The 14307-nt window shown below is 37.4% G+C and overlaps 1 protein-coding gene across 1 annotated transcript; it reads right to left on the reverse strand.

Moving 5' to 3' along the window:
* Positions 1-189: 189 nt before the first annotated feature.
* LOC145204357 (serine/threonine-protein phosphatase 1 regulatory subunit 10-like) lies at positions 190-14305 on the reverse strand. The gene is made up of 16 exons (XM_080076869.1): positions 14055-14305; positions 13624-13711; positions 12126-12216; positions 11947-12050; positions 11296-11476; positions 9093-9186; positions 8891-8968; positions 8433-8570; positions 8164-8295; positions 7674-7823; positions 7113-7295; positions 3679-3835; positions 3290-3434; positions 2681-2828; positions 2083-2433; positions 190-1317 (listed from the first exon to the last, which is right to left on the reverse strand). Exons 4-16 carry the CDS (start codon positions 12048-12050, stop codon positions 1277-1279), a joined length of 1902 nt encoding a protein of 633 aa, XP_079932995.1. The 5' UTR covers positions 12126-12216; positions 13624-13711; positions 14055-14305; the 3' UTR covers positions 190-1276.
* Between the last annotated feature and the right edge of the window lie 2 nt (positions 14306-14307).

Genomic DNA, 14307 nt, shown 5'->3' on the forward strand with positions numbered 1-14307 from the left:
AAAAGCAGAACTAAGCCAATGCTAAAAATGATTCAACAGCCTGGACCTACTGTTTAACTGAAGTTGGAAAAGCTTTTTTGTTTAGACGACAACATAACCTCATTCAAGACGCCAAATAAGCTTCCCAAACCCTCACAGTGGACGACCAACAACATCTAAAGTGTTCCGAACAAAATCCATCACGCCAAGTTTAAACGAGCCAAGTTCATGTTCACGAAACACAATGCAAGCGAAAAAAATATTTTGCGAAACACTAGAAATAGGAGCATGGTTGTCATGCACACAAGGTACGCTGAATTACTAGGTTGTCACGGGCAACGCATAACAATCGGATTCCGCCAACGTGGTAACCACCAGCAACAAGCGATAAACAAAACAAATGCCGTTGCGTTTGGAATTTCCGGCAAAAAACAGATATTTTGTGAAAAGGTACCTTTTAACCAAGTGTACAAACAAGCGTTAAAATATTTCGAAAATAGACTTCATAATCATGTTGATTTGCTCCTGACTTGTGTATAGTTAGGCCTATAGAGTAACGACTGGTTGTAATTTCAACAATGCAGTTCCATTACGAGTTATGCATAAAGCGCAACGAAGTAAATGAAAAACTTTGTCTTGTTTTGTAAGCACACGTTAGCCTTGTTTGCGCACCAAAGACCAATTTAAATTCACATTTATTTTAATGTAATATAACTTAGCTAAATTTCACTTTAGGGCTAATTGGTTGTCCGTGATCGCCTTGTTTATTGTCATTGCATTAGTAATCCAAAATTTGATGTAGGCCTAGTTTGGCGTCTTTAAGATACGTCTCTTACGCCTATACTTTTGCATCTAGATAACTTATCCTACAGTCATTTTGTCGATCTGTTAGTTCTGAAAATTGTCGAATTCCGAGTTTTCGTAACAAAAGGTGAGAGCTTCGATTCTTTTCACCTTTGACCCCACGAGCTATCCTCACACCGATTGAAAAAATAAAGAGTTTAATTTTGGCAACCGGGGAGCAGCATGGTCGGGCGATCGCGAGAAAAAGCAACAAAAAGCTCGAAGAGGAAAAGAAAAACGCACGAACAGTTGCGTCTGTTACGTCACAGTGAAAAACAATCGCGAAGGTGCTCGTTTGCGATGAAAAAGAGGAATGATGTCATCAATCGGTAACGCAAAATCGACAGGCACGAACGGGTCCGAGGAGCGCCACCAAACGGCAGTGAGGAACAAAATTGATCTGCCGCGTGTTGGCGCTGTTGCATACGGGGTGGGTTAACATTTAGATCCCGTGTTATCTCCGGAAATTTCCTCGATTCCAACGTCCTCGTGAACCTGAGGCAGAAACAAGTTTCATTATAAGCGGGAAAATAGTAAAAATAAGAAAAACACGCGTGGTTTGGTGATGGAAACGCATTTAGATTGCTATCTTAAATCTTAATTTTACCAACATCGGTGGTAACTGGTAAAGTACACGCATAGACAGAATACGAAATTCTAACACACTGGGCGCGACGTTTCTATCAAAAAGTACTCTAATAGTGTAAACTTAAGTTTTCAGGAACTTTGTCCCATTTTTGAAGGGAAAACGTGTAATCGGGTTTAGTAATTCCTTTAGAAAACGCATATGCTTCTTTAAGTATTTTCGTTATTGCTGGCCAGTGTTTGACTCACGTAGCACATAACAAATTTTCTTCGCATTTTTGATGTGGTTAACTCTTCGATCTTGCACTATTTGGCTGGCAATTAGTGTACCTTCTAATTTATAATCTGAAACTGTTTTACCCCAATCCCATATTTTTGCAAATGTAGGCGTGACGAATAGTGTGGGCTTTGAATTGAGAAACCTATTGCTGAGTATATGTTTTTCTTTTAAATGGTGTAGACCAATTCTTGGGGCGCTGCTCATATTGTATATGTGTGTACGTGTATTCTGTTATACATGACCATTAGGTCACTGCAGAACCTTCTACCATCTGGAAATACCTGTCTCCTCAACTTTCGTATATTTAAAACATAAGCGACGGTCAAAAAACGTTGAAAAAACACGAAAAACGAAGAAATAGCGCCGTTGATCAAGACATAATGTCTCTAACTCACCATTTTGGTTCATCCACGGTTTACGGGGTCGCCAATTATCATTCCTATTATACATGGGTTGAAAATGGGGCGGCCGGGGCCCGTTGCCGGGGGGTCGGTGGGACGGCATGTTTGGTGGCGGTCCGTGGCCCCCAGACCATTCCATTGGGTACTGTTCGGGGCCACCCATAGGAGGCATCATTCCTGGAGGGGGCATCATCATGGGGCCAGGTGGGTAAAACCCGTTTCCGCCAGATGGCACCATATACATCATGTTGGGGTCCATTCCGTTTGGGGGCATTTGTCCTTGGGGGTAAACCTCTCCTGCCGCGCTAGGTTGATTGGCATTGGCCGTTTTAGAGTCTTTGGCAGCTACAAAAAAACAAAGCAAAATGAAAACTTATACATGTTAACCCACATTTTCGCCTAATCCGGACAATTTTTGATCCAAACGGGCACGGATTAGCCGAGGTTTACTGTATAAGTCAAATATTACAACATTTTGTCGCTAGAATAACACCCGTTACTTTCTGCTTTCTCATTATACATCAGCATAAAATGGAATATAAGATTTCCAGGAAACAAACTATTGTTGTAAAACTTTTAAGGCGTGACATACCTGTTGCAGTTTGTATTATCTCCCTTAATTTATCCTTAATATCTTCTTTTCCTCCTTCCTTTCCCATTAATCCGTTGATGGCGTTGGTGACGGGATTTGTATTTGATGCTGTTGTTGGTGAGGCTGAGGGAGGACCTGGATCGTTCGGCTGCAATAAAACAAATCTTTTAGTTAAGACCAGAAAACGTACCGGTTCAAAGTATTCAAATAGAAATGTTTGTGCGACAAACGAACATAATAAGGTGACCAATTCACAATTTTTATTTAAGAATGACATAACATGTGTCAAAACGTTATGTTTTTTTTTACAAATTTGTTGGTTTATCTGTTTGCTTGTCCAAATTTCTAACGATTTGACAAACACATTGTCTTTTTTAAGTGCAGCTATACGTAGGTTACGAGACGTACTAGCAGATATTTAAACGGAATAAAAGCGAAACAACAGGGGTTTTGACAAATTAAATACCTTTTCAACATTTTACGGTTTTTATGTTTTTAAATGTTATTTATATGTTTAAAAAGGGTGAAACATTTTTATACACGTTTGTAATACATCTGCAAGAACAAAAAGACATTTGTTTGCATAAAATCGGTTCATATGATACTTACGTCTTCGGTGGGGATGATTTTAGGAGGTATCATGTCATATGGTTCGGGATCTGGTTCTGCTGGTGAATCTGGAACCATTTCTTGTGTGAGAAAGATTTCTTGAAGCACCGTTTTCTCGCGTTCGGTTTGAATATCATTTTCCACACTAAAAATACAAAATTGATGGGTTGCTTGTTTAGTTATAGAACAAGGACACAATAGAATCCGCAAATGACAGCTACTTCTGGCCATAAAGAGGCAATTACAAGCAACATTATCCTTCAAAGATGTAGGATTTCTGGTTAAAGAATGGCACTAACTTGCTATAAACTTGACAACGAGATGTAAGTACACTTAATAAACTGACAATTACAGCAGTTTTGTTTGTATTTGCCCAAACAATAACAAACCTATTGCTTCCAATTTCGACCAGTGGTGCTGGCAAATCGATCAATTGTGGTTTCCTCCATGAACTTTGACCTTTGTGGTGGAATTCCCCTAAGCCTTCGCGTTCCATCATTCGGTCGCGTTGTATCGCGTCTTTGAAGTTTTGCGTCGTTACGTTAACTGAGAGAAAACGTTCGAAAGTTAACTTTAAAGCTCGAGCATTGAAAACATACTAGCAACAAAGTACGTTAAAGGTCATAGCAAGGTCAAACTTCAAGGTGGTCAAATGTCACGGCCATAACAATACATGTTGTGCCGTTTAAATTACAACACAGACAGGATAAAAGTTACGTTAGTCCTACTTCACAAAGAAATACGACGTTTAAATGCATAAGATGTCAAAAATGGGTCATCTAATTGTGCCCGGCTTTGAGAAACTAACAATAACATCAAACCAACTTGCACGCGGTTTACTTTCGGCATATAACTTACTACGACGCGCAAATACATCTGGATATAAATTGCAATGCAGAAACTGTATCTTAGTTTCATTTCGACTGACAACAACCACATACATTGAATGATTCTCATAGCAAAGGCACGCTATGTTACTCAGTAGTTTAATCAGTGAAAACATACTTTTATTGGAAAAAATATCACAAAAAAAGTGTTTTCACGCCGTGAGTACTTATGAATCCATGAAAACGCTTCACAAATGAGGATTTATTTGTACAGAAACCGTCAGCACTTCAGCGGTCAAGTGCTTTCAAACCACGAAAGCGCTACGGAACTTAAACGAATTGGCAATCTGGGCTTGGTAAAGATATAAAGTCAGGGATACTGTAAAGTTAAAGGGCCTTTGACCGCTTGTCATGAAAAGAAAAGGTTTTTTCACAACAAACAATCGAAATTTCGGAGTGTATTAAAAAACATTGACAACAAATCTATTTGAAACGAAGACAAATCACGTAGTAAGGTATTATATTTTGCCAGCTGATAAGGAAGCGGTGTAATTAACGTTAAGTCCGTACACAGTATGCTTAACACACAATCCGGCCAGACAGAAACGAGTTTGTGCGACAAAGAACGTTACGTGTGGGGCGTGGGCTTGGTGCCCGCTGATTGGTAAAGTTGTAACGGTTGAGAGCACACGCCTTTTTCTCTTTTGTCCGTCAGGAAAACGAAGTCAAAACGACACAACGACCATATGCTGTTTCTCGAGACTCGATAAACGGCCTGAATGAATATTTGTACTAAACACTGTCACTTTGCTAAACACGAGCCTTCGCTGACCTAACAGCATTTTGCGGCCACTGCAGATCAAAGGACCCTTTCTAATTCTTTTTCATTTAGCTAAAATACTCCATACACATTATTTGAATCACTCCTAACGTCTGCCTGAACTACCACTAAAAGAACGGAGTAATATGTTCGTTGTTTTTTTGTCCCGTTCTGACCCAGTACCAATTTGCCTGCAGTTAAGTGATCTAACTATATATTCTTTTCACAAAGAAATGCTTCTTCTAAAAGCGGATTGAAACCGAATTAAAGTAATCTTGCAATACAGTTGCATTCCTCAAGAAACATTTTTCGTGTTAGAAGTAGAGAGGCATTGGCGTAAATGTTTTTTATTTAGGTTTACTCAGGATGTGTTTGAAGAGGCAATTACCCAAAAATAGCTCTGTTCAGAAGAACTCACGTTGACTTTTGTGCGTGTGTTTTCAGACATTTAAGCCAAAAAAAATACAACTAAACGCAATGCGCTGTGGATAGATTGGCCACTGGTTATGTGCGTTTTAAAATCGGTGGTCCGACTGGTTACAACTTAGCTGTATCGCGATCTCCACAGACGTTTTGTCTCGCAATTCAAAAAACAAACCAAGTTGTAACGGTAACTAGCCAAAACAGACGTTCTTGTGCTAGGAGCTTGCAAAAACAAGTGGTTACAAAGGCTACTCAGATGGGTTATATACCTATAGTATTTCAGTTTCTCATTTATAGTTTGTCGAAATGAAATCTATTTAAACAGAGCTACAAATCTGATTTGATAAACATGTTGTACAATAGTACAGCGTGTCATTGATTATTAGATCTGTTTTGTCACTAAACAACGGACTTGCCACAACAGGAATTGATACAGTACACAAAAACATGAATCATTTTGTTTCTTTGGTCCACAGAACACAAAGCAAATTGATCGACTTGAAAACGAACTATTTCAAGACGACCAAACGGACCCCGTTCAATCTCTAGAAGACCAGACTGTAGTCAAGGAATTCCATTAGTAGTTTCGTTTGATTTTTTATCCGTCCCGTTTGAGGTATGTAGTACACTGTCCTGTTTTGTGCGTATTATTATAAATAAAGATTACAAGGGAAATATAAGAAGGCTGCCAACTTTCGCTTGAAGCTTAAACCCAACTGTACTTTTTTCAGCAACCAGATTCGGTCACTACGCACATAAGTCAAGCTTGCCTGAAAACAAATGTTCACGGTTATGACGAACAAAATCGAAACGTTGCTATGTGCATTCTGGAGTGTTTAGTAACATTTTAACTACTGTTTGCAAGTGAAATGCATTCCAGCAGTTTTTAACAGCTGTGGCCAATGCGGACACAAAAATATCAACTTGAAACATTAAACAGGGTAACTCAAATGCATTGATGAGTTTGCTTAGTTTAGTTTTTTTTTATTATTTAATGGCTGGAATTCGGATTGTGAAAGCAAGAGAGCGAATGCTTTTTAAATTCAATTTGAACTCACTGCAATTTGCACTGACGATTTTGGTCAGCAAGTTACGATCTTTCATTTTAAGTTACATTTAACCGGTTTAATTACAAACTTCGTGAATTAAACAATCAAACCTTGTTGGGTCCTGGACAGGGCAGGTTTCCATGTGAAGGAAAAATACTACACTTTTGCAAGGATGGAACTTCTTATCAAACAGATTAATAACTTTTTAACCACGCCATACGAAAACGTTCTAGCCTGCGTTGCATGAAGTATTGGATGTGGTTTCGTGAAGACTCTCTGGTTGACCCGGCAGTCGTTGAAACAAACATCGTTTTTTTCGAATTTCGAAGCTTTATTGCACATGTCGGATTTTTGCAAGGGGCACGTACAAATTGCACAGGCCTCATCCAACAAAACAATAGTGCAACGACAAATCTCTACTCGATTGTATGAAATCCAAAAAACAACGGACCTTGATAAGCAAGGCGTCCTTCCACGGCGTACTCCTGCCGGTGGCGTTCCATAACCGATGAACCTGCAATGTCTCCAAAAGTGTAGTAATATTGCAAATAGCGCTATTAAGTACAGTCTGACCACCGAGGATTTTTCGTAGAATTGCCTTACCTGGGTAAACCTTAATGTTAATCCTAACCCTGCGAAATTTGACCACCTATAACGTTTGACCTTGCTATGACCTTGCGATGCGTTACGCATCACTGAATCACCTCTCTCTCCCTCCTCGACCTCGAAATATCGGACAGATTCGAGGTGGGAGTCTTGCACCCAGCGCACAGTTTTCTGAGGGAGACCGTATTTGTTCAACTTCGGCTTGGAAGGCTTCGTTTCCATAGGAATGGGTGACGGACTCTTGGATCGCGGTTCAGTCTCCATTGCATCGAAATCACCAGCTGTGACGTAACAAAGAGGTTACTTTTTTGTTGAGTCAGATGTTTTTACCAAGTAGAAACAAACTTCACGCAAGCATTGTTTGGCAACTGAAAATGTGACCCTATAAAGCGTCACAGCCTTCTGGCAAAGATAAATACACACTTCAGTTCAACCGGATTCGTTTAATCCGGATCTTTGCCTTTTTCGAACAAAACTTGAGGTAAAAATAATTTGTAATCTGGTAAGGATTTAGCTAACTGACATCGGTTAATTAGGATCTTCACCCAATAAGGGCAAAATTTTAGTGCAAATGAGTCCAGAAAAACCGAGGTTTGCTGTATCGGACTTCCAACAGTGAATTTAAAACAAAACACACAAAATGGAAGTGAAAGACTTACCAGCACCAGTAGTAGTTTCATGTACTGGACTAGGTTTGTGTACAGGTGATGTAGAAGATGGTTTTCCCTTCACAGGTTTCCGTTTAGTTTGTCGCTTCACAGGAAGAGGGATGGAGTTGAGGGCATCCATGAACCCCTCTGATATCGAAACTGCAGATAAATATAGATTAGTATACAAGAACTCAAAAATGTCAACATCTTTAAAAATCTGGTTTGTCCACTTGGCAAAAAATACAGATTAGTCTACAGGAAATTAAATTCGGTCATTTTTTAAATACTCTGAAACACTATACACGGATCTGTTCATAAGTTTATTGACAAACATAATGGCCAAAATACATGTAAATTGACATGGTTTATCATTCAAAGATTTCTGCAAAACTCAAGCAGGTTAAGTGACTTACCTATAATCTGGAATGAAAAGAGTTTTATATTTAAAGTTTTATGTTAATAAAGCAGCATACAAGTTTATGAATTTTAGACCGCTTACTTTTCTTGGCAAGTTTAGGTTCTTGTTTTATCTTTTTGTCAGGAATATTCGAGTCATCGCTTTCAATGCTACTTCGCTTTCCAGCAACTGCAGTTTTCTGGGATTTTTTAACTGGCTCATCAGTTTCTAATCCTGTTTTTTCAGAAAACAGAAAACATATATTAGCTGCTAAAACAATTGAGCTGTTTATGAAACATATATATTTTGCAGGCTAAACCTGCCACAATATTTATAATGTGTTTTCTCTGTAATGTAAACTCACGACTTACCTGTTTTTCGAAACTTTGCAAATGAAGGAGCACGAGCCACAGGTGGTGGTTTGTGGTCTTTTGATTTTAAACTTTCTTTTTTTGTAACTTTCTCAGCTTTATTCTTTTGCAACTTTGGCTTTTCCTTTTTCTTTGCATCTGTTGCAAGAGACAAACAAAGAGTTAATTGGCACGGAATTTGTTTTTAAAGTCAATTAGAAGTAACATGACATGGTTTTTGATTTACATAAAATGTTTGGAATGTTTACTCCTAAACTATCTTTACAAAATAGCAAAAAAATCAAAATAAAGTTTGCTTTATCTGTAACGATTGCATAGGCTGTCCACTACAAGACGATGTTAATATGTTTTGTCAAACAAGTGTGCACTGTCTTCAACATTATATATTATGCCAAACAATTAATTTTAGTACTTTGTAATTTGACTCCCAATCATTAAATCTTATTGTTTTGTAATACCTGTGGAAGAAGGGCCCGAAGTGTCTCGGATAATCGACAGCCAGTTTCCCATGAGTTGACCAGAAGCAACCTTCACTTCTGCACAAAATAGTAAAACTAAAATAATGCACAAATTTGTCAAAGACTTATTTATCAGCAACACATATTTTTAATCTTTCACACAAAAATACACACACATGATCAGATTTGATGCTATACTTACTTGGGCACGAACATGATTTTGCAAGGGCTTTCACAATCTTTGGTGTGTTGTTTTGTTTTAAGTGGTCTATTTTGAGTGGCAGGCGGTGCAATAACTGTGAATAAAAACATACACATGAGAAAAAACACATTTCACAATTCACATTTCATATAAAACATAAATCACTCTGTTAGCAATCAGGTCAGTGCCAAGGTTTGGTCCCATGAACAAAACAACTTCCGCAAAAAATTCAAAACACAAGTAATTTAAATGTTTTAATGTGGCAAGTTTCTGGATAATGCATTTAGCCAGAAAGAACAACTATTTTTAACTAATATCACAAAACAACTTTTCTAACAATTTTAACACCTCCACAAGCGTGGTTAATGTGTACTCATATCATCTTTGGACACAGAAGTTAAGATATTAAACAGTTTCCAGAGTCTGCAGCTTATTTATCATGAAATAGATCTATGCTTTAATTTGAAGACCTTGTTTACATTTTATTTGGTTAAAGATAGTAGCCTAGTTGCTCACTCTGGTAAATTTACATTTAGGGTAAAGATAGATATGCAAATGAACTGGAAAGGCTATTGCTTTAACACAGATAAAACAGATATACACCAGTGATGGGCAATAAACACAAAGGATTCAAAAAAGTTTACTGCTATACATCAACGGAAATAAACCAACAAAAAGATCATGACCACAAAAACAATATTTTGAGCTAATTGTGGAGGAATCATTGGTAGTTTTTAGAAGTCACATAGTAGACAGACAGAAATATGACTTTGCAAATTTAGTTTGTCATAACATATTTCATTTTCATATTGTAACATGAACATGCCGTATCTGACATGCCTAAAAAATACAGCAGTGTCATGAAATAATGCCAAAAGCCTAATATCACAGGCAATCTTTTCCACAATATTTTATGCACACCTGCTTCTAACATGCATATCATGAAGCAAAAAATCTTAACAATATTGAGCAACACGGTAAAAACGGCATTGTTTGGACCAGTTATTTATGTACAGAAATGTTTATATCTATATATATATATATATATACATAGCATTTCACATTGCTTTTAACAGAAAAATTTAGTAATCTTTGGGGATGTGCAACCTGCAGCTTGCGGGCCAAATGCGACCCAATAACTAAGGTTGCGGCCCGCAGATATGCATGGATTTTAAATGCACTGGAAAACTGATCGAATTATTATACATATACTTTTGAGCAGATAATGCACCCAGTGCCTTTTTTCTGCAACCTGACAATATGCGGCTAAAATCAAATGCAAATTTTACTTGTCAACTCAATAGGCATGTATTTGGTATGAAACAAAGTAAAACCACCTTCTGTTATATAAAGGTGCGGCCTGCGATCTAAACATGGTCATTGTTTTCGGCCCACAGTGACAAAGGTAACACACCCTAGTTTTATAATATTAGGAAGTCTATAACAACAGCGATTGTTGAAACATCTGCAAAATATATTATCTGCAGTTAGATATATCTCTCTCTATATATTTTTTTGAATAAATTTTATTATATTTCACAAGCAATATCAAACTAATTTGTCTAGTAACTTGCAACAATTTTCAAAAACAGGCAATAATTTCTTTTCAGGAAATCTGATGAAGGCATAAAAGGCACTATTATTCTTTGAATTGTGCATTAATCTGACCAAACAAGTTTTTGGGGAATTAATCTCACTTTAAACATGTCACACTTACAAACATGATATCACAACCAGAAAATGTAAAACACCTGCAGAGTGAATTTTGCATTCCAAAGCTGCGTTTTAAACAAAAGGCGCAGCAGTGCAGCTAATTCCAAACACAAACCCCTAAACCAGGGGTTCTTAACCAGGGGTGCGAGAACTGTTCCTAGGGGGTGCGGGGATGCTGAATCATTAAGGTTGGTTAGGTATATTCTATTTAGGCAATTACAGAAGGGGGAGCGAAAATTGGTTGGTGATTTGAAAGGGGGTGCGAAAATTGATTGGTGATTTGAAAGGGGTGCAGCAAGGAAAAAAGGTTAAGAACCACTGCCCTAAACATTTCTATCATTACATAACTCAGTTTAAAGGAAGTTTTTTTTTTGCCAAATTTGTATATTTAGGTTATCTTAGATTTACACCAAAAACTTACTTTACACAAGGCATTATTTAACTAACCAACCACCAGTTTTTTTATTTTTAAATTTAACACCCATTATACCTTTAAGATTTCCAGTATAAGTGGCATGTTGTCGACTTTCTTTGCGTCACTTAACCAAGCGTTCATGACTGTCCATCCTCCATTAGATACAAACTTGTTCAGCAATTCTGCTGACTCAGTAACTCGAAGAATGTTGAGATATACACATCGACTCACAAGCTGCTTGGCATTTTTCATCAATCTTAAAAAATGAGGATTTTATTAAGTCATTACTTGCAACTTGTAAAACAATTCAACATGAAAGTGGTGTGGTTGTGTTTGGCCAGGCGGCCAAATATGGGACTTCCCAACAAGATCTCTGGCGTGCAGGGCCGCTGTCCCAGATGCAAAACCAATTATGTCGGGTACAATGCAAGTGATAAACAGGAGCAGGCAGTGCTTGATGCTAAACTTTTTCTTGTAGTCACGATACATTGACATGCAGCTGCCATACTTTGCAGACAGAGTGTTTGGAACATTTCTATGGTTGAGGTGGCGTTGAGCGATTGACAAGCTATTTTGTGTCCTATAATGTCTGCTTTGTAGGTGGTTGTTTATCAACAATGCCGCACGAATCCACAAAGCATGTGCAAACTTTTGCTTTTATTTAGAGATCTTACTATACAGACATTTCATGTGTTAACAACAATTGCTCTTGTTCTCTAGACTTACTTGATCATTTTCTCCATCTCCTCGCTTCCGTTTACTCCACCTTTGATGTTTAGCATCGCAGCAAGAGCTTTAAGAAGGACTAGGGGATCGACAGGAGTTTCCATCTGTGAAAAGGAAGAGTTTATCAAAACCTTTTTCCCCACAGATCTCTTTCAGACCCTTTGGAGGCAATATCTCACCTTTTCGATCCAACTAAATCCCGCACACAACCGATGAGAGCAAATATATTATCAGCAGACCAGTTTTTACTTTGTTTGTTAAATAAACAACCTACATCAGATAAAAAAATGTAATTCGTAAACATCGCTTTGGTATGCAACTACACTATTATTAGATGGAATCCAAGCGATCATTGTAATTGGTGGTCTAGATACATTGATAAAGATCATCAAAAAAGTTCTAATTTTTCTCCAGTTTGGATAGTTCATGGAAAATTGATTCATGGATTGTCAAACACTTCACAATTTTTCTCAAATTTGGATTAATTGCAGATTTTCAGCAGAACAACCTACATGAGGTTACTGCAGTGGGTTTTAAATCAAACTTACTCTGCCAGATTTAAAGTGTATTAAGCAGTACATACTACTAAACATTTGAAGGTTTAACACTTGAAACTGTAAAACACTCAAATACCGTTCTTTATATCAAACCCATAATCTGCTGCTTAGTACAGTTAGCAAGAATTTCACTATTATGTGTGGGTGTTAAGCAGAAATTATTGCAACTAGGCAATTAAGTCAAGGCAGCTCATGTTATGTCCAGCCAGGCTGCAAAAAGAAGGCACCAAGGGCGGTTTCTATTGCTGATTAACCGGTTTTGCGACGTGTCGCCTCACCCTTGCAGCTGCCAATATTTGTTCGCCCGGTGCGAAGGTGAAAAGACGACAGATTAGAAAGGTCAAAAGTGATAATATGCGATTCAACTTCAAAGAGTTTGCCTCGTATCCAGCAAACCGAGTCGCCGAATCGTAAACGAGAATTGTAGACGTCGATGAAATAACGGGCACGGACGACAAACTTACACTTACAACACAATATTTTTTCAGGTGCTAATGGGTATCTGGCAGTAACGCAACTAGGAAATGTACACAAACAACTTCTGTTTTACTCCCCGTCCAATATACGTAATGGGTAACAGCGTAAATCGCGCCAGCGTATTTATTGAGAGAAACCAAATGTCAAGCGCCAATTACTTGGCTCAACAAAGTTGAAGGCATTCTACTCGAATAAATGTTTATGACGCAAGGTCACTAAAAGCTGTGAGAGCTTACTTGTCCTTAAAACAATGGTATGAACTTACTATTCCCTTTAAAAAGGAACTTAATTTGCAAGTGTAACAACTAGCGTTTGATTAAGTTAATTTTGGATCAATAACTAATTACAGCATGCAATTCAAAAAGACTGTCCAGGTCATGTAGGAAAGATGCAGACTTTCAACGATAACCATAACAGCACTTTATTTCGATAACACACTTCAAATAAGCAATACACCAATAAAAGAACATAAACAAGTCCCAGTAAATAAACCTACAAGAAAAAATGTAAACCATGGGCCAACAGAAAGTGTCTTTGAACAATATTTTGAAAAGAACTGATTTGAAGAAGGTAAAAAATGGACAAACAGCTTGAACGTGATGTTTTCTCAATTATAAACTAGGTTATCTTTCAAGAAACTTACTGCATCGAATTTAATAGTTATACAGTAGAGATCAACAGCTACATTGGACAGCAGTGGGCAACAGGAAAAACACTATTTGCTGACAAACCTAGGAGGCAAAATAAATGTTATATAGTGCAAAAATATTGGATATTGGTAATGAAATAAAATAATTAAAAAAATCTAAAGCCAATGATAATGTGACAGCATTTCAAAATCATCAAAAGTTTTGGTGCAGTAAATCTATTGCAACCCTTACAGAATTACACTAGAATGCTTTTAGTAGCAGTTCATAATTTGTTTAAAAATGAAAAAAAGCGTCCATTGCAATGCCAATCTCGCAAGTTAGGCTTAATTAAACTAAACATATAACACAGGATACACAACAGTTATGAGCTCTGACATAATGTTTTAAAAGCTTGTTTCTGTACGAAAACACAATAAATACAGACCGACTAAAACAGATTCTTGTTGTTGAACTTTCACCAAGATGGCGGCGACCCAATCTTCTTTTCGTTCAAAGATGAACAAATAAAAACCTTAAACTTACTTTAAACCTGTTTTATTTGTACCTAACGCACATTTTATTCTTTAAAATTCATTTAATGCACGTTTCCATTAATTGCTTGGTCTTTTATTGAGTATTTTAGCTTAGAAATCAACAACACAACAACACCTACCTTCACTGACTGCCAACTGACGAAA

The sequence above is a fragment of the Phallusia mammillata genome, chromosome 8 (genome assembly GCF_965637545.1).
Source record: "Phallusia mammillata chromosome 8, kaPhaMamm4.hap1.1, whole genome shotgun sequence".
Taxonomy (NCBI): Eukaryota; Metazoa; Chordata; class Ascidiacea; order Phlebobranchia; family Ascidiidae; genus Phallusia; species Phallusia mammillata.

What these genes read in the sequence shown, in the direction of transcription:
- LOC145204357 (XM_080076869.1), bottom strand. Translation starts at nt 12,050, where the DNA reads ATGGAAACTCCTGTCGATCCCCTAGTCCTTCTTAAAGCTCTTGCTGCG. An exon ending in TGCAAAGTTTCGAAAAACAG is followed by an intron (nt 8,296 to 8,432) that starts GTAAGTCGTGAG and finishes CTGAAAAAACAG; the next exon opens with GATTAGAAACTGATGAGCCA. An exon ending in AAATCATCCCCACCGAAGAC is followed by an intron (nt 2,829 to 3,289) that starts GTAAGTATCATA and finishes GTTTTATTGCAG; the next exon opens with CCGAACGATCCAGGTCCTCC.